Source organism: Mustela putorius, unplaced genomic scaffold (genome assembly GCF_011764305.1).
Source record: "Mustela putorius furo isolate JIRA1106 unplaced genomic scaffold, ASM1176430v1.1 tig00003923_pilon_pilon_pilon, whole genome shotgun sequence".
Lineage (NCBI taxonomy): Eukaryota > Metazoa > Chordata > Mammalia > Carnivora > Mustelidae > Mustela > Mustela putorius.
In genome coordinates this window covers 12,099,183-12,124,830 of record NW_025422068.1, presented here as the reverse complement: position 1 = coordinate 12,124,830, position 25,648 = coordinate 12,099,183, and the positions used below count along the sequence as shown (strand labels likewise).

At 48.4% G+C, this 25,648-nt stretch overlaps 1 protein-coding gene across 1 annotated transcript; it reads right to left on the bottom strand.

Moving 5' to 3' along the window:
• Positions 1 to 2,334: 2,334 nt before the first annotated feature.
• On the bottom strand, positions 2,335 to 17,331 carry SH3BP5L (SH3 binding domain protein 5 like). Its single transcript, XM_004780233.3, has 7 exons — positions 17,214 to 17,331; positions 16,129 to 16,744; positions 10,214 to 10,276; positions 9,924 to 10,052; positions 8,193 to 8,354; positions 7,280 to 7,453; positions 2,335 to 6,741 (listed from the first exon to the last, which is right to left on the bottom strand). The coding sequence occupies exons 2-7, from the start codon at positions 16,312 to 16,314 to the stop codon at positions 6,295 to 6,297; spliced, it is 1,161 nt and encodes a 386-aa protein (XP_004780290.1). The 5' UTR covers positions 16,315 to 16,744; positions 17,214 to 17,331; the 3' UTR covers positions 2,335 to 6,294.
• Positions 17,332 to 25,648: the final 8,317 nt, after the last annotated feature.

The window sequence follows — 25,648 nt, the reverse complement described above, 5'->3', positions numbered from 1 at the left end:
CACTTCCACTGTTTCCTCCACTGCTCTCTCAGTCTCCCAACCCCTGTAAGAGTTCCTGCCTCATCTCAGGAGGACAGACCCTGTTGGGTGTGGAGAAGACCTTTCCTGTTAGCATGTTATTGCAGAAATCACAAGGAGAGAGAAAAAGGGACAAGGTGGCCTAGGACATCACAGCAGCTAAGAAAGGATGAATTTGTCTGCTCTTGACAAACTTCAGTCCTTATCTCCATGCCATCCTAAATCAAAATGTTGTCTCAAGTGGGGAAGAAATTTGTTTTTATGCCCCTCCTCCCAACAATGTTGATGAAGTCAGCTGGCCCATCTCCACTGTGGGCGATAACCACCTGCCTGCCCTGAGGACGGAAACATCACTGCCCAAGTTCTTTGACACCATCTCATGTCCAAGCAGAAATGTCTAGCAGCTCTTTACTGCTTCCAGGCTGGGCCCTAACCAACCCTGGACTTGGGAGTCCTCATGCTCAGACCCCAAAACTCTCTACAAACACATCCACAATCTGACCGCCTTCACCAAAATACCTCTCACAGGCCCCAACCTCCTCCACCAGCTGTATCATCTTAGTGCTTTTGATAAACTGAGGTGGTATCTACCCAGTCTGGCCCCCCTTCTTGAAGACTGGAACACCAGAGCTCAGAGGAGCTAAGTTCCTCATCCATATGCAAACACCCTTGCATGACAGGTCTCTCTAGACAGTACAGTCAGTGCTTTTCAGTCCTGGGTTGGATCTGCTCCCTTTCATACTCGTGTCCCAGTTTAGACTATACGTGACGTATGCTCACCCTATTTTGTAGAATGTCTATTGTACCAAGTTAAGTGTTGAGTGAGATGGAGTAAGAGATGACACCAGGAGTGACACTGGGCCAGTCCCACAAGTCAAAGGAACCTTGGGGATTTGTTCCGAAGTCCATGTGAGCTGGGCCTCAAACCACAGGCAGAAGTCTAACAGGTTAAGTTAGAAAAAAACTTGTGCCAAGAGTAGCACAAGTATAAACAAATCAATGGACAGATGTCTGGTGAAAAGTACCCCATGCCATACCCTGAAAACACCAAGACCTAACCTCTGGTGAGGTCACCACAGGTCACCACAGGACCTGACCAGAGGAGCCTAGGACTATTTCAGAGGAGTAAGGCATGGTGGCAAGAGGACTGGTAAAATGGAGTGCAAGGGGAAGATTCTTACCACCATCTCTCCAGTCTGAGGACAGGGGCTGGTCCAGAGCTTCAGAGAGTAGGTCTCTGCTCAAAGTTCTCTGTTCTCTTTCTTAACTTCCCAGACCTCTCCTTGACTACAGCCCTCTTTATCTATTTGTCTGGGACACCTGGGTGGCTCAGTCAGTTATAGGATGAATGTCAGACTCTTGGTTTCAGCTCAGGTCATGATCTCAGGGTCACAAGATTAGAGCCCCAGGTCGGGCCCCAAGCTCAATGGGAGTGTGCCTGAGATTCTCTCTCTCCCTCTTCCTCTGCCCCTCCCTCTGCTCTCTTTAAATAAATAAATCTTAAAAAATAAAATAAACACCTATTTGTGTACTACCGTGTGTGACCTGTTACCTATATCCACCTGTGTTCCTTAACTAACTGGATGTCTAACCCATGATTATTATACTTTCTGGTATTCCTAACAAGCCCTACCGCAGTGTTTGCAACTCTAAAAGATACTGCTAAATATTTAACAAACTACACACTCTTTTGCCAGTCAGCAAAATGGTCCCCTGGTTCCCTTAATTCAGGGTACAGTGCTGTATGGCAGCCCAGGGCTCATGGATGGTGGACAAAGGAGAAGCCCAAGGCTTATGAGTTGTAGTAGAGGGAAGCCAAAGGGACTTCCCAAGAGAATAATATGCAAAAAGGTGAAGGAAGGATAGAGGAATAAAGCACTAAGCAGAACAAAGAAGGAGGTGAGTTCTAAGAACAGGACATCAAGAAGCACAGAACATCTGGCCTCAAATGATCTGGTGCCCCCCAACCCGAAGCAGTTTTCACACACACCAGACCATCCCAAGCACATCAGGGATGCAAGATGACCTCGTGGGGACAGGCAGGGTTGCACTCTAATGCATACACCCCAACCCCTACCCCCTCCAGGTTCCCAGGACCACCTGCCAAGTGTCAAGGAGGCAAACCTCATAGGACTGCCAGAAAATGAGGACCAGGACCCAGCTGACTTAGATTTCTCTCCATTCACTTATTCACTTTCTGGTGGCTGCTGCCCTCTGCTGACAGAGTGGGACCATGACAACCAACAAAAAGCCCTTCTTTACCACACAGGAGGAAAAGGTAAGGGTGACTACCAAAACTACAACAGGACAAAGACGTAAACCTGAACTTCATCAGGGCCTTTATTTAAAAAAGAAAGAGGGGGAAGGGGCGAAATGAGGAGAAAGGAGAGAAGGGAGGTAAGGGGGAAAGGAAAAGGAAAGGGAGAGAGAAAAGCCTCCTTCTCTAGCACTGGACCGAAGGAGGCCTCCTAATGTGACGCTCATTTCATCTGGAAGCTAATATGGGATCATTGTGGCTGACACCCACCGACCTGGCAGAGGGTTAGGCATACCCAGATTTTCTCATTTTACAATAAGTTGGAGCTTAGAGAAATTTGAGAACGACCCGTAGGGACATGGAGATATCATCACAGGCCTGTGGATACAATGCTGACTTCCTAGCAACAGTCTAACAAAGTAAACTGGCATAGATCTGAACTGGGGGAAGAGGGAAATGGAAAAGCATGTTTACTGAACATTTAGTGCCAGGCATGTATTATGTGCTGGCAAGACTGAGGCCCAACTGCTCACTTGGGGGAAGACATAATTTAGGAGAAATTATTATTACCAACCATGTTTTGACATGGTACAGGAATGGGGGAAATGAGACAGCCTCTCAGTTTGACCATCTCTTGCTCATTTTGAAACAAAATTCCTCAAGCTTCCTGATACTTCTCGCTTCCCCTCCCCAATAACACTTCTTGAGAGGTGATTCTGCCCACGCCACTTTCTCACCTCTGGTCCCTGTGGACTCAAGGCCAAATGCCTCCTTTACCTTCTACAAGGCTGGGGGCAAATTGGGCATCCCCACCTGTACTAGCATCTATGAAAAGACAATCATGGTGCCACCTACCTCCTAAGGTTGTTGTGGAAACAGGTAAATTCATATCCTGGCAAGAGTCACAGTGGATAAGTACAAGACCACTTGGGATAGGATGGGGGTTGGGGGAGGCATATTTGCTGTGGCTATTTTCTTCCACATGGAAGCAGCACCATTGGCTCTTAACTCTCCTACTAGCTCTCCATTCTTATCTGGTAGGTGATTTGGTGAAGAGAAACTAGTGTGCACAGCCAGCCCTTCTTCTCTGGGTCTCCTCCACACCACGTGACTTGCGGGGGTGGGTAGGAAGTATGACCCTGGAGTGTCATCTCAGAAAGCCTACTTGCCCAAGGACATAGGCCATGTATTCTCATCACAACTTTTCCAGTAATAAAGGGAATATTTTGGCACCCATCTGCCTCACCACACTTTCTCAATTAGAGAGGTCCGTTGAACGGCATTCCAATAAGCAAAATAGTAGATTAAATCTAGTGATGTTGTAATGGAAAGACAGGATCAGATACCATTTACATTGTTTATTGTGATGATGTGCTTTTGTGCTGTTATGGACTGAATTGCATCTCCCTCAGAATTCATATGCTGAAGCTGTAACCTAGTCGGAATGTGACTGTACTTGGAGATAGGGTCCTTGCAGAAGTTATTAAAGTAAAATGAGGTCATTAGGGTGAACCCTGATCCTATATGACTGGTATCGTTTTAAGAGAGAAATCTGAACAGACTCGTACACAGGGAAGATGAAGACCCTGGGAGAAGACAGATCTGCAAGTTAAGGAGAGAGACCTGAAACAGATCCTTCCCTTACAACCCTCAGAAGGAATTAATCCTACTCGTGGCTTGACCTCAGGCTTTTATCCTCTGGAACTATGAGAAAGATAATTTGTTTAAAAAAAAAAAAAAGTCCAGGTTGGGAAAGGTAGTCTCACACCTGGACAGTACCTGTCGAAGGGTACACAGCGCATGTTCAAAACACAGTGGCTCCTGATGGCCCATCTGCCATCTGAGATCACCAGGGTCACTGCTCTGCCCTTCCATCCCAACTTCTGCCCTTCACTCTTCCCCTCAAGGGTCTTCAAGACAACCATCTCCCATCAAGTTTCCAGTGGGTCTCCTGCCCTCCTCCCTGGCAGTGCCTTCTCCACCCTTTGGATGATGTCCTCCTCACCTGGCCCGAAATGTAGGTGCACCTCTGGGGCTGGGACTGAGGGCGCTTGATCCAAAGCTTTCACTCTACACATCCATGGCTCCCAAAGTTCTCATCCCGCCCCAACCTGATTCCACTAGATATTTCACAGGCTGTGGGTCCAAACACACTCAAATCCTTTGCACCCCACAACACGTCAAGTCGTGATTTGAGTGTCACCTTTCATCTACATTAATTTTTAGACAGACAACATAAAAACTTAGTATTATGTCCTAAACACTGCAGGAGACAAAAACTCTATCTGAAACTTAAGTCTCCTACAACCCTACTTTTGTCCCTCCCCTTCCTTCATGCTCAACTGCAGACACACCCAGGACTGGCACCTTTGTCTTTTCCGGACCACTAGAACAATGTCCTCTCCACCCTGCCGACCCCTCCTCGCCTCAAAGGTGGGAGGAGGAGGCATCTTCCCTGCCCTGACTCACCCATCAAGAGCCTCCCCACACACACTCTGCCCTTCTCTTCCTCCCTCCCCTGACAGGGACAGCAAACATTACTGATACATAAACTATTTTATTTAAATAAAATCAGGGGCATACCCTTTTCTCTCTCTCACACACACACACTCTCTCTCTCACACACACACACACACATACTCCCCCAACACATGCACACACGCATGCCCACGTCCTCCCTCCCTTTCTTCCCTTCACCCATGGCCACCTCAAACCCAGTGGTTCTCATAGTGACCACCTTAGCACAGGGAGACACCACCCTCCATATGAAAGCCCACTCCTCCCAGGTGACATCAGCAGCACAAAGGCCTAGGTGCAAGCTGTCCTGCCCAGAGTCCAGCTCTCAGACCTCTTAGGGTGGCAAAGGAAGAAGGACCAGTTCTCCCAAGGCACCCAGATCTACCATGGCTTCCCCACCTTCCCCACCATAGGGCCTGGAACACCACCAAACACCCAGAGCTGCTCCCCATGGAGGGTGGGCTCCCTCACCCCAGGACAACCCCTACCTACAACAGAGAAGGCTGTGCAGCCAAACTTGAGCATTTCCCTAAGAGATCCTGGAGTAGGTATTGTTTGGTTTGGGAGAGCAAGAGGGAGAGCAACTGAGCACCAATTTCCCTAACTCCACCCCGCAGGAGGGTGCTGAGATTCAGCTCAACATCCTCTACCCAGAAAAAGTAAACCCAACTCTGCAGCATGAATGGCAAGGGCCTCAACCATCAGGACCTCATTTCATGTCCACCTGCCAACATGGACCCTTGTTAGAGACCCACTGGCACCTTAGCAATGTTAACAGCCCAGCCCAGCTGTGGAAAACACCATACACATGGGAGCCTATCTGGAGTGGGTGGTGTACTCTGTGTTGACAGTGGGTTTGGGTTTCACCTTCTCTGACACTGGTACCCTTCCAATCCTACTTTGTGGCACACATAGCAAAGTGGCTTAGGTCATGAGGAGGGAGCACTATAGGGATCAGTAGTGTCTTCCAGACGTACACAGTCCTACAGTGCATTTCAGGTTCCATATGGGCAGGCCGGGACAGAGGCCTAGGGCACAGGGCTGCCAGAAGAGCTCTGTAGCATCCCTAGACCTTGGGAGATGGGGAGGTGGAAGGAACACCTATTTCCTCGAGCTAGGGGCCAAGATGCCAGGACTTGGGTCGCACACCCACCTTCTCCCATGGGCTTCCCTGTGCCTTCTAGACCAAGTTCCCTGAGGGGAAAGCCAGACAGATGGAAGGAAAGCAGAAAGGGGGCAGCAAAGGGCATCAGACCATGAGGAGCTAGCAGGAGAGGGCAAATGTGAGAGCCAGAGAAAAGCCTTCTGAAAGGGTAAGGCAAAGAGAGCTGCCACCTGTGAAGAGGGAGCTGGGAGGGCAAGGACAGGGAGAAATCCACCAGAGGCAAGGACCAACCTGACCTCTCCAAGGGAAGAAAGGACCTGAGGAAGAGGGAGCACAGAGCCTGTCCAGCCCTACGAGGGCCAGTGGTGATGAAAGGACTAGCCACCCTGAGCATGGACTACAGGCTGATGCTGCGCTGGTGGCGGCCCCCACGGCTCCCGCTCTGGGAACCCAGCTCCTGGCCGTCCAGACTGGTGTGGTCTGAGAGGCCCCGCAGGTGCTCCACAGAGTCACATTTCTGCAGGTCCGAGGCCACCGTGCGCAGGCTCAGCAGGCTAAGCGTGTCTGTGTCAGGGGCAGCCCCAGGACCCAGGCTACTGCCCTCCTCCAGGCCCCCGCCTTCAGCCCCCTCGATGATCCCACTGTCCCCATCCTCCCCACCATCAGGCCCAGCCTCTGCCCCGACAGGGGAGGAACGCCGCTGGCCTGGGGCATGCAGGAGCTGGCCCCGGCGCCGTGCGTGAATCTGCTCGCTGATCTGCTCCAGGTTGCGCAGGGCAACTGAATAGCGAGTCTTGGCCTGGGCCACCTGCTGCTCCAGCTCTGTCACCTTGGCCTTATGCTCCTGAGGAAGGAGGAACAGAATGAGGTGATCAAGCACTCTGAGCCCCCTGAGCACTCTGCACAGTGCCTCCTTTCCCAGACCACCCAACACAAAACCACAGGGCTCTACCCCACTCAGTCCAGCCCCCTTCGGTCCTCCTCTTTGGATTCCTCTTCCCCAGCCTTCCTGCCCAGCTCCTCACCTAAACCTGACCGTCTTAAGACCTTCCCACCAGGTCCTCATTCCCACCTACTCCTCCTCTCCCCACTGTGCCCTTTCCCTTTCTGGCCAGTTCCTGATCCCCATTCTCCCTGGTTTCCCAATTCCCACTTTCTCTCACTTACCTCCTTTCGACTCCATTCTCTGCCAGCACCCATCCTCCAAGCCCAATTCCCACTCCTGTGGGTCATTCTAAGCACCTGTCCTACCACCTGTCCCACCACACTGGTCTAGCAGATGGCCTGGAGAAGCACCAACATCCCCTCTAACTGCCCTCACTCTCCATGCCTATCCCGTTCCTGACTATTCAGACCCTCCCCCTCTCCCACTCCTCCCTTACCTCCAGAATCTGGCTGAACTGGGCCTTGAGCTCGAAGTAAGGGCGGCTCTTGCCAATGGCCCGCCGGAGCGTCTTCTGCAGGGCCTGGACCCGAGCTTCAGCCTGTTGGCACAGCCGGGTCACCCGCTGATGCTCCCGCTCACCACGAAGCCGCTCCTCCTCTGCTTCATTCACCTGGCCCAGATGGGGCAGAGGACATCCGTCACTGACCGAGGACGCATGCTTTTGCCTCTTGAGACATGATCTTCCTTCAGGAGCTGGCATTTGCTGCTAGAGACTAAATGTTTGTATCCTCCCAAAATTCCTATGTTGAAATCCTAACCCTTAAGTGATGGCATTGGATGTGGGCCCTTTGAGAGGTTGGGGGAGTAGTTTAAATGTGATTAGTGCCCTCATAAAAGAGGTCCTGGAGAGCTCCCACTCATCCCTTCCACCTCAGTGAAAGCTTTTTCACCACATTGAAAAGACCCCCAGCTGTCTAGGAATCAGGAAGCAGGCCCTTACCAGATACAAAATTGGCCTGCACCTGAGCTTGGACTTCCGAGCCCACAGAACTGGAAGACATAAACTGTTGCTTAAGCCACCCAGTCTATGTGATTCTGCTGTAACAACTCCAATGGACTAACATCTTCACAAGGTGAAGGTGGCCAAATGGAGCTGATGTTAGGGATCCTCCCATACCACCCTCTCCTTTGAATAGCTGAGAAATGATACATAAACTACACTGCAAAAGGTACACTAGCAAAGCCTAGACAGGACAGAGAGCAAGAAAGAGGTTTGGCTTGAAACAGAATCAAGGCCAAGGAAAGGCCTGAGTGGAGAAGACAGAGAGGAGGCAGGAGGGCGATGGGATGAAAGGACAGCAAAGGAAGCAAAGGAACCTGGGAAGACCTGCTGACATGGCCTGGCTCACCTTGCAGGTGGCATGGTTGAGCATCTCCTGCCAGGTGGGGTCTAGCCGGTTCTTATCAGCCATGACACCCTGCTCAGCCACAAACACCATCTCCCGGGCAGCATTGTGCATGCTCACGGCCCGCTCGTACCGCAGCGCTGCCTTCTGGGTCTCTTGCTGGGCCTGGGAAGAGAGGATCATCAGGATGCGGAGCCCCAAGGACCCCCGCCCACCCATGGAGACCCCGCTTAGATGAGGACAAGAGAAGGAGGAAGGCCGGTTGCAATGTCGGCTTCACTTCCCAAACTGCACTGAGCGTAAGGGCCAAAAAAGTAATATTTTACCTATAAAGAATATTTTGTAAGGCTATGACTTAAATAAAGAAATGTAGAAACAAAGATTGGAAAATGATACTGCCACTAAAGGGTGAGTGTGTGAAATCAGCATTTGCAAAGGCCACCGGACTTTTCTACCCTGCAGAGAACAAAGAAAAATCCCCACCACTTTAGATACAAGGTGGTTATGACACAGACCAAGTCTTAGAGAAAACACACCCCTGATTTCATCAACTCCAGCCCAGCAGGTAAGCTGAAGGAAGGAAGACAAGCACTCAGAGACAGGCATCACAGCTATGCTTACCACAAAACAATGGAAACCAACCTAAGGTTTCAGTTACAAGGAACTGATTAAATGAAAAATAATAATAAAAAGAGGAAATATTAGGCAGTTCTTAAAAATTACAGCATGGATATATACTTTTTGACATGGTACCATGTCATAATATAAGTAAGATAAAGGAATAAAAATAGCACATACCATGTCATCTCATTTTGGCAAAATATATAACCCTCCAAAAAAATTAAGGGGTTACCTGTGCTGTATTAAGTATGTTTTTTATTTTCTATATTTTTTGGTGCTTTGAAATCTTGGGGGCCTTGTGGCCCTTCCAGGGCTAGCTAACTCCTAAAAATAGTAAACTCCCCTTTGAGCACACCTCTCAAATGCAAACCAACCAATCCAAATCCCACCACCCCCTTTATCTAACTCTCACACACCAGCCAGTATTTCCCCTGCCCTATGTTACTCCAGGGCCGGCTACCAAAACACAGAGACCACCCCCATAGCCCAGAGCCCACAATTATTCAAGCTATTAAATTCTAAATTTGCTAAAGGTTGCCTACCCTGCCTTACCCGTTCCTTCCCATTGTAAACACAATAAAGGCTCTAAGCCAAGGTTTCCTCTAGTACCTTCCATCCCCTACATGGTGTGGCATGTCCTTTCTTCTTGGAAATGTTAAGTAATAAACTCTCCTTTCAAGGCAGCTGTCTCTGTGTCTGCCACCCTACCATACTTGACTAAAACAAATCCTAGGTACAAAAAACATGAAACATGCACATGGTAGGATTTGGGGTGATTTTGGTTTTCTTCTGGTCTTACAGTTATGGTTACATTGCAGTCTTCCAATAATGAACCCACAGTATTTGTGTAGAAAGAAAGAAAAGAAAGTAAGGGGAGGGATGGGGAAGGGGAATGAAGAGAAAAAGGAAAGGAGAGGAGAAAGAAAGAAAAAGAAGGGGAGGAAAAGGGTAAAGGAATGGCAGGGTGAGCAAAGAAAATAGAAATGAACCAAAGGGAAGAGACATAAAAAAGAAATGAGAAAGTGTTCCGTCTCACACCCCACACAGAGACAGAAGAGTCCAGGGCCAGGCTCTGCACATGGCCCTTCTGGAACATACACCGGCTGGCCATACCTCCTTAGCAAGCCGCCGCGCCTCATAGTAAGGCCGGGCCTTCTCGATGCAGCTCCCCAAGTGGGAGCCCTGTGTGTTGAGCTTCCTTGCTGACTCCTGCAGGATCCTCCGATAGGTGGTCCTGGCCTCCTGGCAAAGGGATAGGGACACAGGGCAGAGGGAAGGCATATGTGTGGGTCCCAGCCCCTCCAGCTTTTCATACATGCCCCTTCACTGCCGCCATATTGAACAGGGAGAGAAGACACCTCCGGGACCAGCCCAAGGGTGTGAGGAAAAGGAGCAATACTCACATCCAGCTGTAGCTCCACCTGGTTGATCTCTTCGCTGGCCTGGTTCAGATGCTCTAGCTCTTCCTGCCGGAGAGGGGCAAAAAATTAGAGCAGTAGAAAGTAGCCTCATGCGAACCACGTGGGCTAGAAGGGCAGTGCAAGGAGGGAAAGTCCACCTGACCAGAGAAGGGAAGAGATGCAGGAGGCTCTGTGGAATGGCTCCTTGAAGGAGACCTAATAACATAGTCTCCTGCAATCCTCCCCAACTCCATCTCTGCATCCGATCATTAAACCCCCGTTTTAACAATGAGGAAATCAACATTCAGCAAATGGAACACGCATGCACCCACAGCAAAATGGAAGCAAGCCTGCCCTCGCTTCATCAGATCGTGCCACCTTCTCTTCACACTACGGCCAGAGGTCTCTGCAGAGCTAAGTCAGAGAACACTACCCCTAACTACTCACCCATCACAGGTTTTCTACATATGCATCACAGCTCAGCATTGCTGAGACCCCAGCACTCAGAAAACAAAGAGGTGGCCACTCTTGGCCCAGTAAGCAAGCAACAGGGCCTCAGCAGTGTAAGCAGCTATAACAGGTGGGCATGGTGGGGGCAGCAGGGTCATCTGCCTTGGCAGGAAAGGCCAGGGCAGGATGCTCAAAGTCCTTGCTCCTAAGCTGGGCCTTGATGGATACAGAGAAAAGAAAACCACCAGTGACAGGAAGGAGCCAAGAATCAGGAGATCAGGTGCCTGGGGCAGGGAGCTTGTCAAGTAAGAAGCCAGCAAGGCTAGGGCACAGAGAAAGGATACCACAACTTTTCCCAGTGGCAGGGGAAGCCCCTCAGAGTGTGGCACCACCTGGTCTGTGGTTCAGGAAGGCAGATCTGAGCAATACGAGGGACATTTACAAGAGCCAGAGGTAGGCTGTCTATAGTATTCCAGGTGGGCGAGAACAGGGAGGATACCAGACAAATGCAGGACACAGAATTCTGAGTCTGACAGGTAAGTAAGGTCAAAATTAGGGAGTATCACATGACTCAAGAGGCTTCTAGGCCTGCCTGGGCAGTGGGCTGTCAGAGACCCCAGGTCCTCATATAACAGAGTCTGTAGCAAGGAGGGAGAACCTCAGGGAGAAATCATGAGCCCACCAAGCCAAGGACACTCCTGAGAAAGAGCAATGCCCAGTGAGATTCCTGACACTCAGCTATGGGATCCTCTCCCAGGGGCCTTGCAGCTCCTGGACAGGGTGGTGGAACCCAGCCTGAGTCTGCTTGCTGCCCACGACCCAGACATGACCTGCACTTGGCAATGACTGAAGCTGCCATCACTGGCCCCCACACACCTCATCTGGCCCTTCCAACAACCCAGTATATGATCCCCTTTTAGTCTTTTTATTTCTATGCCTTTCCTCAACCCCTAAAAGGTTTAAGTCAGCAATTAAGAATCCAGGAAACCAAATTATATGCCCAAATTACAGTGAAAGGAAGAAACATATAACAGAACCAGGAACAAGGATAGACAAATATGCACGCCAACAACAATGCACAACCCTGCTTCAAAGGCGGCCATAAATTTGGCTCCAAACTTTACAGAGCAGAACAATCCAACAAATATATGTGAGCCTCACATTGAATTTTTAGTTTTCTGGCAACCATTTTTAAAAAAATGCAAAAGCAAACAGGTTAAGTTGTTAACAATACATTCCATTTATCCCAAATACCCAAAATGTTAAAATTTTAACATGTTATCAACATAAATTATAAAATATTTTTACATTCCTTTCAATCTATGCCTTTGAAATCCTTGCACATTTGAGCCTTAGGGCACATCTCAACCTGACCAGTAGCATGTGGCTCCCACCCTGGACACTGTGGGTCCAGAAGCTGGTGCACATTAGTCACACAACCCAGTGACCAGAAGATCACATCAAAATGCTATGAACTACAAGCAGTGACATGACTCAAAGGACCCCTGAAGAGGACCAGAGGCAGAGCCAGCACCTCCCAACACACAGCTCTGAGTTTCACAGAACTTTCCTACCCAGGATACCACCTTCAGTCGATGGAAAGATTCCTCAAAAACCACAGTTCTTGTCAGGATGAGAGGCAACCTCTCCCACTGTGAGCCTACTCTCCTCTAGCTTGATTAGGCCCGGAGCGGGTTTCAGGCTATCCAGGAGAGGAGGTAACAGTGCTTTCAGCAGCTCCTGCAAGAATACTCTTTCTCGGCTCATTCAAATTTGCTAGATCGGAAACAATAAAGCAGGGAATTAGGGGTAGAATTGAAAATGGACCTAGGACCTGATGAGGAATCTGGCTTTCCCCTACTGTGACCACCATCCTAGAACTAAGGACATCCTTGGATGGATGCCTCAGAGAAGACAGGAGTACAATCACCTAGAAAAACCACAGTCTTGGTAGGAAAAGGACATGCAGGCCTTAGGAGGCAATAAACTGAGCCTAGAGGAGATGAGGAGGTCAGTAAAGGCCATCCTGCAACATTCCCGTGGGCAAACCAAGGTCCGATACTGGATCCCACTCAGTTCCATGGCCCAGCATGCTTCCAGATCCTAACAAGATCATCACAGGAGTGAACGGCTCTCCATAAATCATCCCACTGGGAAAAGGATGTGAAGGGCTCTGGCTACCGGCAAAGGGCAGGAGAGGGAACATCTTCCTGTAAGGGAACTTGTGCCCACACAGCACTTCCAGCGACTAAAATATTTTGATGATGAGGTCCACCACTCAGCAGCAAAGCTTCTTCTAACAGGACCAGGAGACCAGGGAACAGAATAGGCTAGAGGGCAGGGTGGATAACCAGGCTGGGGCAGACCCAAGGCAAGGCTTAGTGGGAAGCCAACAAGCACTCAGGGCTCTGTTTAGGGAAGCTGGCAACACATTCCATTTGGCCTGCTCCACCAGGGACTCCTGGCACCCGGATGAAATGGAATTTGAACACGATGAAGTCTGAGTCAGCACACATCATCCATCAGGGAGGGCGCAACCAGCAGGGAGGGTGACCTTCCTGGAGCACACCAGGCACATTCCAAAGATGCCAGGCCACTGTCAAAGGCATGGTTGCTCAGCCGACAGATGCTCCCGCCCACCTTGCGCAGGCCACTGAAACATTTAAGCCCATGGTGATACAGAGCCAGGGTGATGCATGGCCCAAGGATTGAGAAATAGGGGAAATCTGACTGTCCTGTGAGAGCTAAACTGATACTTGGGAGGAGGATGAAGAGGTCACTCTGAAGAGGCTACAGAGGAAGTAAGTGTGTCCATTCACCTGAGGAGGATGAACATGCCCATCACAAACAGAACTAAGAAAGTCGCAGGGGAAGAGATGCAGACCCATCCTAGCACCACCCTCCTTCATTTCTTCCCTCCACTGGGACCCTTGCAGAAAGCCGAGTACCAGACTGAAGGCCTTGGAGAACTATGCTGAGGTCAAGGCCTGGAGACAAAGCCAGTGGCCTTCCCTGGGGGACAGGCCTGGAGGCCTTCCCTGGCCTCCAGCTGGCTTCCCTCCAACTTCCAAAGGCATCCCACCAGACAACAGAAACACAAACTGCCTGCCAAGAAACCCTACTCCCGACAGGAGTAAGAGCCTTGCCTTAAGAGTGACCATATCTTGGAGTTTCAGAAAATAACTGAACAGAGTCCCTAGCCTTTGGGATATCCCCTGGCTCAGCAGACGTGTAGGCTGCATGTCCACTTCTCACCCAATCAACACCAGAATTCACATTTCTGGGCATGGCTCAGGAACAGGTCTTTTTAAAACCTGCTGGTAGATTATGACAGGTCTGTTAGTGGAGACCCACAAAATACACTGAGAATCCATTTAAACTACTGAGACAGTTACTCCCGAATAACCTGGTCTTCTGTACTGTCAACACCAAGAGGGAACTCACATGACACATGTCCCAATGTCTTCCAAACGCAGAAGGGCTGAATGCTACCAGCTTTCTCTGTGAGAGGTGCCCCTCACATCGGGCTACCTCTTCCACATGGCAAGAAGATGCAAAGGCCCTGCTAAGGGCAGAGCACTGGCCCAGCCACAAGTGTGCCACCCAAGGTGGAGGCCCCTACGACAAGACCTTCCCTCCATACCTGACCCACACCACTCCACAATGTGCCTCCTGTTTAGCAAGAGAGACTACAGTCTGCCTGTCCCTCTTGCTCTGGTAACACTGTGAGCTCCCTGGATTCAAGGCAAATCTTATGCCTTCGTGGTACTCTCTGGCCCTCATCCAGGAGGACTCTGATGGTGGAAATTGTTCTACCTCTGCAATACCAAGGGCAGCTGGAAAACTGCAATTCTATTTTTTATTTAATTTTAATTGATCTTACTGAAGTAACCACATGCGGCTAACAGCTACTTTATTGAACAGCACAACATGAGAGTGCCTCTTCGTGCTGTGGCCTTTGCCTGTGTGGGCACTGGAAAAACACACAGGAGCAAGAGAGCCTGAGCAAAGAAACCACCCATAGCAGATTCTTCCCTGGAGCAGAGCAAGGAGCACTGGAAGGAGATGCATGAGGCGCATCACCCAGCCGTCCTCCCCACAGAACAGAGAGGGGTCTCTTTCCCAAAGTACTACCTACGAACTTTCACGGAGAGATAAGCAGAAGAGTTATGAGAGCCAAGAATCAGGACCCCGGCAGAGCAGAGCAACGAGCTGAGCCAATCAGCTCCACCAACTCCTAGATGAAGGAGGGCAAGCTCAGAGATTACATAACTCACATGAGAATCACAAAGCAGGGGGCTGGAGGTTGCTCCAATTTCGGCCCAACACGTTTTTCCCTACAACTTACTTCCTCAGTAGATGACAAATCTGTACAATTAGCAGGAGAAACTAAGCTGTTTTCAATGAGACACCCATGAGACAGGCTCACGCCAGTAAACAAACGGCTCACCACAGCTCCAGTGTAAGTGTGGACACAGCTTCCTGACCCCACGTTCAGAGAACCCCCAGCAAGAGGGCAGGAGGATACTAGAACCAGATTTTATTTCTTCTTGACTCACAGAAACAACCTAACAAAGGCCTATTGGCAGAGAAGCCCAGGAATGCAAGCCCTAAGATGCTCTTCTCATCTACAGGTACCTCTACATCCACATCTTGGAGATGCTGCCAGACCTTACAGCAGACTCAACCCCCAACACACGGGAACCTCCTGCCTTCACCCCACCAAGCAGCTTTCCCCGTCATTGCCCCAAAACACTACAGTCCCACCTCCGCTGACCAAGCATCTCACCTGCACTCATGCCTGTCCTCCTCCCCCACGGCTCGGAGGTCCCCTTCAAAGATCTGCCCATCCTAACAACTGCTAGGCTGTTCATACTCCAAGGTAATAAATCGGCTTCTCTGTTCACCAGTTGTAACCAGCATCCTCAGAACTGGCAATCTGTTATTAAGGACTGACCATGGCTCAAGACCACTCCCTAAACACATCAGGACTTCCCTGGAGGCCTCCCTCTGTGGAGCCACTGCAGGATGTGTCCTGTCCCACCAGGGAGGTGCGACCCTCCCTGGGGAAGCGCTGATGAGGAAAGGAGAGAAGGGAAGATACGAAACTGCCTCCCGATCCCAAAACCACCGTGTCGCACAGCGCATCTCTGAGGTGAGAGCCCCTTCGCTTGTATGGAAAGGAGAACAAGAGTCCTACTCTCGGCTGACCCAGAGAAGGCCCTGCACCTGAGGCCGGTCTGCGGCTTCACGTGGTCTGGAGGCCTTCGGCTGCGGGCCCTCTCTGACCTGGCATCACACACAGCGCTCTCAGCACCGGCTACGCTGTCCTGCGACGACCTACTGACAAGCCTGCCTCCCTTTCCTGCCCCCATGCATAGGGCACGGGACAGAGGGTCAGTCTGACCCTTCGCTCATCGAATAGCTCCCCCAGAGAGCTGGAATCTGGGCGCCCTGTGTCTTCTCACCTGTATCCGAGGATCCAGCTCTTCCTCTTCCCTGGGAGACAGTTTGGCCTCACTGCCGTGGCTGCCGCCGCCTCTCCCCGGCTCCTCCGCGACCGGGCTCCGCGAGGATTCATCCTCTACCACCTCCACCCGAAGCTCCCCCTGCGGGGTCTCCCGCCCCCCGGGCACCGGCCTGAATTCGGCCATGCTAACGGGGAGAGGGCACAGCCCTACGCACAAGAGAGGACTGACATGCTGGGACCAGGGCCCCACCTTGGGACCTCCCCGGCTCTGGGCTGCAAGAAGAAGGGATTCTCCTCTCGGCAGGTAGAAGAGGGGAGAGAGGGACACCCCCACACCGGGTTAGAGGCCGAGATTCAAAGCGTCGGAGGCGCTCCTGCAGCGATAGCCTTGTCTGTGGAAAAGTTCTTCCCTGCCCGCCACGAGCAGTCCACCGGGGGAGACCCGGAGCAGAAGCTCCGAGGCAGGGGGCAAAGGAGGTCTGGATCCCGGGCCGAGGCCTGCGAGGAGTAGCACCATTCGGGAGGGCGGAGGCAGGCGCCTCCAGGCTGTGGCGGCAGCTGGAGAGATGAGGCTGGGCCCGAACCGAGGCTGCGGGGTGCCGGTCTCGGGGGAGCTGCGAGGGAAACAAAGGCCAAATGTACGGGCAGCGTAAGAACACACTTGGGCCACCATCTCCGTCCGCACCGTCGGCCCCCCGGGAAGCGCACGCTAGTCCTCGCAGACTCCCACATCCTCAGCAGACCCCGGCGCGACTACTTTCCCCCGCCTTCAAGAGCTTGAGGTCCGACACCTCCCCCGTCCCAGCCCCTCCCCGGCTTCCCTCCGAGCTCCCGTCCTCTCTCCACACCCTCCTTCCTTCAGCCCACCCCTACTCCACCCCACCCGGGACCCGGGCTCTGCAATTCCCCCTAGTAACCCTCCCCCAGCCCCGCCCCACCTCCTCTCTTCAAACCTGAGGACAGCCTGAGCCTCCCGCTCCCAACCCCACTCGCTCCCTCAAATCCCGAAGACCCTGCCCCCAGTCCTCCTACGCAGACGGGTGCAAAGCCTCCAGCCCCCGCCACACGCGCGCCGAACCTTACCTCAGTTTACCTTCCCGTACTCCGAGCTCCTCCACTGCAAACAATCTGTCCCCTCCTTCCCCGCAACAAGCCCGTCCAACCAAATACGACTGGGCCGAGAGGAAGCGGAAATGCGTCATCCGCTAACCCCGCCCCCTTCCTTTCGCCCCTCCCCACACGCGCTCTGGTTCGTGCGGCCACGTCTGGATACCCCTACGTCGTCCCCCCCGGGCCTTTGGTCTCCGTACAAAATGGCGTTCTGCGGCGCTCACCGTCGTCGCCGTACATTGCCTCTAGCCCATCCTGCACCCCGGCTGAATGAAATGGAAACATCAGCGTGTTGTGCTGAGAAACGCCGGATCTGGGATAGCAGTCGAGAGTCCCTGGTGGATGGGGAAGGGGTAGAAATAAAGCGAAGATCGGACAGTCCTTTCGAAGAGAGTGCTGCCATCTTGCTTCAGGCGCGGCGGCGCAGGCGTCCGGAAAGATACTTCCGGCCTCGCCCGTGAAGGCCGCAGCGGCGCTTAAGTGAACGTGTCGGCTTCCCGCGCAAAGGCGGTGTGGCGGCCGGAGTGCCGAGACAAGCCCGCTCCGCAGTTAGGACGGAAGGTCGTGGTCCTGAAGTAACTGATCACTCCGGGAAGTCAGCAGTGCCTTAGTAACGATGGCTGAACGGACAGCTGTAATAGGTAAATGTGTCCCCTGGGGGCCGCCGGCCGGCGCCATGACGGTGATCCCGGCGCGGCGCCTCGGCAGCCCCGTGCGCGGCCCGGCAGTCTCCGGCGCGAACTCCCGTTAGAACCCTAGGCTACCTGAGCTCGGTGCTTCAGAGCCCGCGAGGAGTTTGTTATCTTGCCTTGCATGTCGGCGAGGGGACCTGACCTGAACGACCCGGGGAGCGGAGCGGGTGGGGGGAGGAAAAGGGGGTCACTTCTAGGTACCGGCAGGCGAGGCTTACGGGGAGGACTTGAGGGCTCCGGTCTTATTTTTGCAAAAGACCTAACTTACTGAGAGCCACCTCAGGGGTTGTTCTGATCGCCTCAGGGAAGGCGAGTGAACTGAATGTTCTTCCTCGCCTTTGGATTTCGTTCCTCCGTTCCCTCGCCGCACGAATGACCACATCCAGGAATAAATGAAGAAGAAGCGGTGGAGCCAAATGTATCCTTTTAAAAGTAATTTAAGGAGCGCCTGGGTGGTTCAGGTCATGATCTTGGGGTCCCGGGATCGAGCCCCACGTGGGGCCCCCTGCTTCTCCCTACCGCGCTCCAGTTCTCTCTCTCCAATAAATAGATAAAATCGTTTTGTTCTATTTTTTTAAGATTTTATTTATTTATTTGACAGAGATCACAAGTAGGCAGAAAGGCAGACGGTGGGGGGGCTCCCGGGAGCTCCCCGCTGAGCAGAGAGCAGCGATCCCAGGATCCTGGGATCATGACCTCAGCCAAAGGCAGAGGCTTTAACCCACTGAGCCACTTGGGCGCCCCCTAGATAAAATCATTTAAAAAAAAGAAAAAGAAAAGAGGGGCGCCTGAGTGGCTCAGTAGGTTAAAGCTTCTGCCTTCCGCTGAGGTCATGATCCCAGGGTCCTGGGATTGAGCCCGGCATCCAGCTCTCTGCTCTGAGCCTGCTTCCTCCTCTCTCTCTGCCTGCTTCTCTGCCTACTTGTGATCTCTCTGTCTGTCAAATAAATAAATAAAATCTTAAAAAAGAAAAAGTGATTTAAAACGGATTTTTTTTCCACAAAATTGGAAATTTTTTTATACTGAGTCAGCGGAAAACTGAGTTAAAGCGTCTAAGTGGACTGATCTCGTGGATAATGATACCTGTCTACCATCACATTCCTTTTTTTTTTTTACTAAGGCAGCCAGGAAAATTATATACCGAAATTAGAAACAATGTATTTCTTTGTCCTCTGCTAGTAACTGATTTTTTAAAACTGGAATTTCACCATAAGGACTCCCACTTTACCCACCGTCTTCTGTCTAACCTGGCCTGAATTCTCCAGACCTTTTCTAGCCAACACTACTGCCATACCTGTCCTCCTTACACCTTGTGCTGCAGGTCCTTTACCCTGTGCACTTGGTCGTTAGCAGTGGTGAGCTCCTTCTAGTTGTCAACTATTTCTGCTGCATCGGGTGGGATAACACCACATGTAACCTAGATCACATCCTCAAGTGCGCTAGCGTCCCTTTTATCTCCACCGGCCTTTCCTAGGGTTAACTCTTACTGAGACCAAATGTAGTATCATTGATTGATTGTCATTTCTCTAGCAGTTTTGGGATTGGGGGGGGAGGGTGTTTTTTGTGTTTTGCTGGATTTGGATAATGTTTCAAGTAGCCGTTTGGGAGCAGTGTACACTGGCTTGTTTTATAGAGGCCAACACAGACATGAATTAAAACTTTTCTCTAGAACAGCACTCTCTTACTGCAATGACAAATGTTTCTGTGTCAGCTCTGAGCAGTATGGTAGCCACTAGCCATAGGTGGCCATAGAGCAGTTGAAATGGAGCTAGTATTATTGAAGAACAGCATTTTAAAACTTAATTCTAGGGACATCTGGGTGGCTTAGTCGGTTAAATGTCTGCCTTCAAATCAGGTCATGATCCCAAGGTCCTGGGATTAAGTCCCACGTCAGCTGTCATGCTCAGTGAGGAGCTTGCTTCCTCCCACTGTCTGCTTTGGCTGCCACTCTCCCTGCTTGTGCGCGCGCTCTTTCTCTCTCTCTATCTCTGACAAACGTTTTTTAAAAAGAAGGTGACATTTCAACTCATCATAGAAAGTTTAGGAAAAAATTAACTCTAGTTTAAATAGCCACATATGGCTAATGAATGGAATTGTTAGTTCTAGAGCATGTCTTTCCTACATCTCTTCCAGGCACATACTCAGCTTTCACATCTTCAATACAAAACAGCTGTCTCTCCATTGTCATTTTCCTCCTTTCTACTCTCCCATTTACTTCTGCAGTCTAGCTTCTGCTTCTGTCAGTTCACAGAAATTGCAGACATAAGGTCATCACCCATGCTCTGAATATCAGCAAATCACTGACATCTGTTACTAGGTTATTTATTCTCTCTCACCCTTCTTTAGCTTCTGAGTCACCCTTGTCCTGGGTTTCCCCTTCTCTGGCCTGTTGATTATTCCTTCATGTATTATGTCTATGAGTGTCCACTCTGCCAGGATTTTATGTAATGAAGAAAAAGTCACTTCTTCCAGTTTGCATGTAGCTCATAGTCTGTGGTACTTGTTTTATAAATCAGTGACATTCAAACTAATGAGACCAGAACCCAAAAATATGTTTTACCTTGTAACCCAATATATGTATATTTGTGTAAATATAACAAAAGTTTCAGGAAAAGATCTTTACTCAAATTACCTGCAAAGCTTACGCTTATTAATATTTTCTATACTTTTTTGTTTCTGTTTTTGTGCCACTGATTCATGACTCACTCATGTTTGAAAACCTTACCCTACATGCCAGGACTTCTCAGGCTCTGATGCTAGCCTACGACCATCTCATGCATCATGCAGCCTGCTTTCTCTGAGACCCCTTGCTAAAGCGCATGGCCCCTACCCATGGCTACTATTCCTTTCTTAGAACACTATCTCCACCCAGACCCCCCCCATAGATCACATTTTGAGATCCAGCAGCTTCTTTTCTTTTTTAATTTTCTTTATTTTTTTATTAACATATAGTGTATTATTAGCCTCAGGGGTACAGGTCTGTGAATCACCAGGTTTACACAGCACTCACCATAGCATATTCCTTCCCCAATGTCCATAGCCCAACTACCCTCTCCCTCCCACCTCCCCCCAGCAACCCTCAGTTTGTTTTGTGAGATTAAGAGTCTCTTATGGTTTGTCTCCCTCACAAGCCATAATAGGTAAATGGTTTGTCTCCCTCCCGATCCCATCTTGTTTCATTTATTCCTTTCCTACCTTCCAAACCCCCCACGTTGCCCCTCAACTTCCTCATATCAGGGAGGTCATATGATAATTGTCTTTCTCTGATTGACTTATTTCGCTAAGCATAATACTCTCTAGTTCCATCCACATCATCACAAATGGCAAGATTTCATTTCTTTTGATGGCTGTATAGTATTCCTATATATATATATATATATATATATATATATATATATATATATATATATATATATATATATATATATATCGTATCTCCTTTGTCCATTCATCTGTTGACAGACATCTAGATTCTTTCCACAGTTTGGCTGTTGTGGACATTGCTGCTGTAAACATTCGGGTTCACATGCGCCCTCAGATCACTATGTTTGTATCTTTAGGGTAAATACCCAGTAGTGCAATTGCTGCTATTTATAAATCAGTGACATAGGTCATAGGGTAGCTCTATTTTCAACTTTTTGAGGAACCTCCATGCTGTTCTCCAGAGTAGTTGCACCAACTTGCATTCCCACCAACAGTGTAGGAGCATTCCCCTTTCTCCACTTCCTCACCAGCGTGAGATCCAGCAGCTTCTCAGACCAGTGGCCTTTGCAAGGATTACCTCTGAGTACAAATCTGTTTTCATCCCCTTTCCCAACTTCTTCTATATTGTGTTGGTGAATGGTTCTACCATCTACCCATTTACCTGGGGAGAAACATAGAAGACATTAAGAGACAGACTACTAGTGGGGGTGGAGGGGGTGGGGAGAGGCAAGGAGAGAGGGAGAGAATCTTAAGGGGACTCCACACCCAGCATGGACCCTGATGCAGAGCTCAGTCTCATAATCCTGAGATCATGACCTGAGCTGAAATCAAGAGTAGGACACTTAATTGACAGCCACCCAGGCACCCCATCAGGCTTTAATTGGTAACTTTTATTTTTTTAATTTCTTCACAGAAATACTTTTTAAATTACTTTCATCTTTAAAAACTCCTTTGTGGTTAACTTCCCTTCTGTGTTCTTTGATATTTTTTCTCTTACCTTGAGTCAGATATTTAATACATACCAGCATCTGCTAATGAAACATAATAGTTTACTAATGGATAGTGACAGAAGACAGATAGTCATGCCAAGGGGAGAAAAAGGAAGGAGTATAAACTGGAACAGAGAAATTTGTGGGTAGTCGATGTGTTCTCTACCTTGACTATAGTGAGAATATGATTTGTATATACATGTCAGGACTTTCCAAATTGTGCATTTTGCAGTGCAAATTACTAACCACTGTAGGAACACAGCGAACTACCAGGCACCTACTCAAATTGTACATTTCAGTATGTGAGATTTTATGTCTATTATACTTCAATAAATTTTTTTTTTAAATTGGTTGGAAACTTGCTCTAGGAAATATATAATGTAAAATTTGCTAATAAATGTTAATTAAACGGGCAGCCTATATTACTAAAATCCCTGAATTATTTGAGAAATAAATTCTTTTCCCTTTAGCTTGTCATCTCACTGAATAATAAAAACACCAAACACATATGTTGTGTTAACCTCTACCAGGTACTGTTGAGTGGGTTTATTTCTATCATTGTTCCTCACAACAACTAACTGAAGTATATTGTACCTCCATGTTTTAATTGAGGAAATATAAGGACTAAAGGTTAAATAACTTGCCCAAGGTCATACTGCTGGTAAGTGATGGCACTAGTCTTTGAACTAAGTCCATAGACAGTCCAGGCCCTTAGTCACAATGATAAATTGCCTCAATTAAGCTTTATACAGAAAAGTATTTAATATTACTTAAAATGTTTTTAGTAATACATCATATTTTAGGTTTAACAATACCTACTTAAATTTTAAATGCCTCAAAATCTGTGAAGGGAACTGAAATCAAGATTTTCTAAAGATACTACAGGTTTGCATGTGATACTAGCAGTGTTTTATACTTCTGCTCCTAAAGTGCCTTTAAAGTGATTTCAATCATAAAACCTGATTTTATCCTTATCATGTATTTTACTTCAGTTTTCCCCCAGAGTTATGCCTCATAATTTTAAGCTCATTTTCCAAATCTTATTTTGTGAACCAATGATTCTTACATGTGAGTTTTGAATATAATTTTTATCTTACATAACATTTTTATATTTATTTAAATTCAATTTAACAGGCACTGTATTAATACCTTCAGGAGTAGAATTTAATAATAAATCAGTTGCATACAACACCCAGTGCTCATTACATCAAGTGTCTTCCTTAATGCCCATCATCCAGTTATCCCTTCCCCCTGCCCACCACCCTCCAGCAAACCAGTTTCCTAGTGTTCAACATCTCTTATGGTTTGCCTCCATATTTTCATCTTACTTTTCCTTCTCTTCCCCTATGTTCACCTGCTTTGTTTCTTAAATTTCACATATGAGTGGAATCATACGCTATTTGTCTTTCTCAGACTGACTTATTTTGCTTAGCATAATACCATCTAGTTCTAATCCATGTTGCAGATGGCAGGATTTCATTCCTTTTTGATGGCTAAGTAATATTCCATCATGTATATAGACCACATCTTTATCTATTCATCTATCAGTGTACATCTGGGCTCTTCCATATTTCATCTACAGTGGACACTGCTGCTATAAACATTGGGGAGCATGTACCCCTTTGAATCACTATGTTGGTATCCTTTGGGTAAATATGTAGTGCAATTGCCTGGTCATATGGTAGCTCTATTTTTAACTTTCAAAGAACCTCCATACCGTCTTCCAAAGTGGCTGCACCAGTTTGCATTCCCTCCAACAGTGTTAAGAGGGTTCCCCTCTCCACATCCTCATTAACATCTGATGTTTCCTGAGTTGTTAATTTTAGCCATTCTGGCTCGTGTGAGGTGGTATCATTGTGGTTTAATTTGTATTTCCCTTATGCCGAGTGATGAGCATTTTTTCATGTTGTCTAGCATAGCATTTTTTTTTTTTAAGTTAGCACTAAGGACTAAGAAATTTCAGGTGAAGGGGAAGAAAAGACTAAGAAATTTCATCACTAAGGGTTTAGACATCATCCGTATCTAGTTTACTAGAGCTTTTCACAATTAGTTTACTTACATAAATGTAAAAATAAGTAGCAGTCTCTGAATCAGCAACTGACACTTTTAAGTTGACTGCAGAATTTGAGCTGCTATATTATAAAGCTGTAGTCATCAAGATATTCTAGTACTAGCACAAAAACACACACATAGATCAATGGAACAGAATACAAAACCCAGAAATGGACTCAACAACTACATGGTAAACTAATCTTCAACAAAGCAGGAAAGAATAACCAATAGAAAAAGACAATCTCTTCTACAAATAGTGTTGGTAAAACTGGACCACTTTTTTAGACCATACACAAAAATAAATCCAAAATGGATGAAAGACCTAAATGAGGAAATACCAAAATCCTACAGAACATAGGCAGCAATCTCTTTGACCTGAGCCATAGCAACTTCTTACTATTTAAGATTTTCTTTCTTTATTTGAGAGAGAGACAGAGCGCGTGAACTAGCAAGGAAGAGAGTAAGAAGCAGGTTTTCTGCAAGCAGGGAGCCCAATGAAAGGCTGAATCCTAGGACTACGGATCATGACCTGAACTGAAAGCAGATGGTTAAATGGCTGACCCACCCAGGCACTTACGGAATTTCTTACTAGACAGATCTCTGGAGGCAAGGGAAACAAAAGCAAAAATGAACTATCAGGATTTCATCAAGACAAAAAGCTTCTGCACAGTGAAGGAAACAGTAAAGAAAAGAAAACTAAAAGGCAGCCTACAGAATGGGAGAGGCTATTTGCAAATGATATATCTGATAAAGTGTTAGCATCCAAAATCTGGAAAGAACTTAACAAACTCAAAACCCCAAAACCAAATAATCCAGTTAAAAAATGGGCAGAAGGGGCGCCTGGTTGGCTCAGTGGGTTAAGCTGCTGCCTTCGGCTCAGGTCATGATCTCGGGGTCCTGAGATCAAGTCCCGCATCGGGCTCTCTCCTCAGCAGGGAGACTGCTTCCTCCTCTCTCTCTCTCTTTCTCTCTCTCTCTCTGCCTGCCTCTCTGCCTACTTGTAATTTCTCTGTCAAATAAATAAATAAAATCTTTTAAAAAATGAGCAGAAGACATGAACAGACATTTTTCTAAAAACGACATCCAGATGGCCAGCAGACACATGAAAAGATGCTCAACAACACTCATCATCAGGGAAATACAAATCAAAACCACAATGAAATATCATTTCACACCTGTCAGGATGGCTCAAATTGACAACACAGGAAACGAGATGTTGGCAAGGACTGGGAGAAAGGGGAAACCCTATTATACTGTAAACTGGTGCAGCCACTCTGGAAAACAGTATGGAGGTTCCTCAACAAGTTAAAAATAGAGCTACTCTATGACCCAGCAATTGCCCTACTAGGTATTTACCCAAAGGATACAAATGCAGTGATTCAAAGGGGCACGTACACCCCCAATGTTTATAGTAGCACTATCCACAATAACCAAAATATGGAAAAAGTTCAAATGTCCAGCAATTGACAAA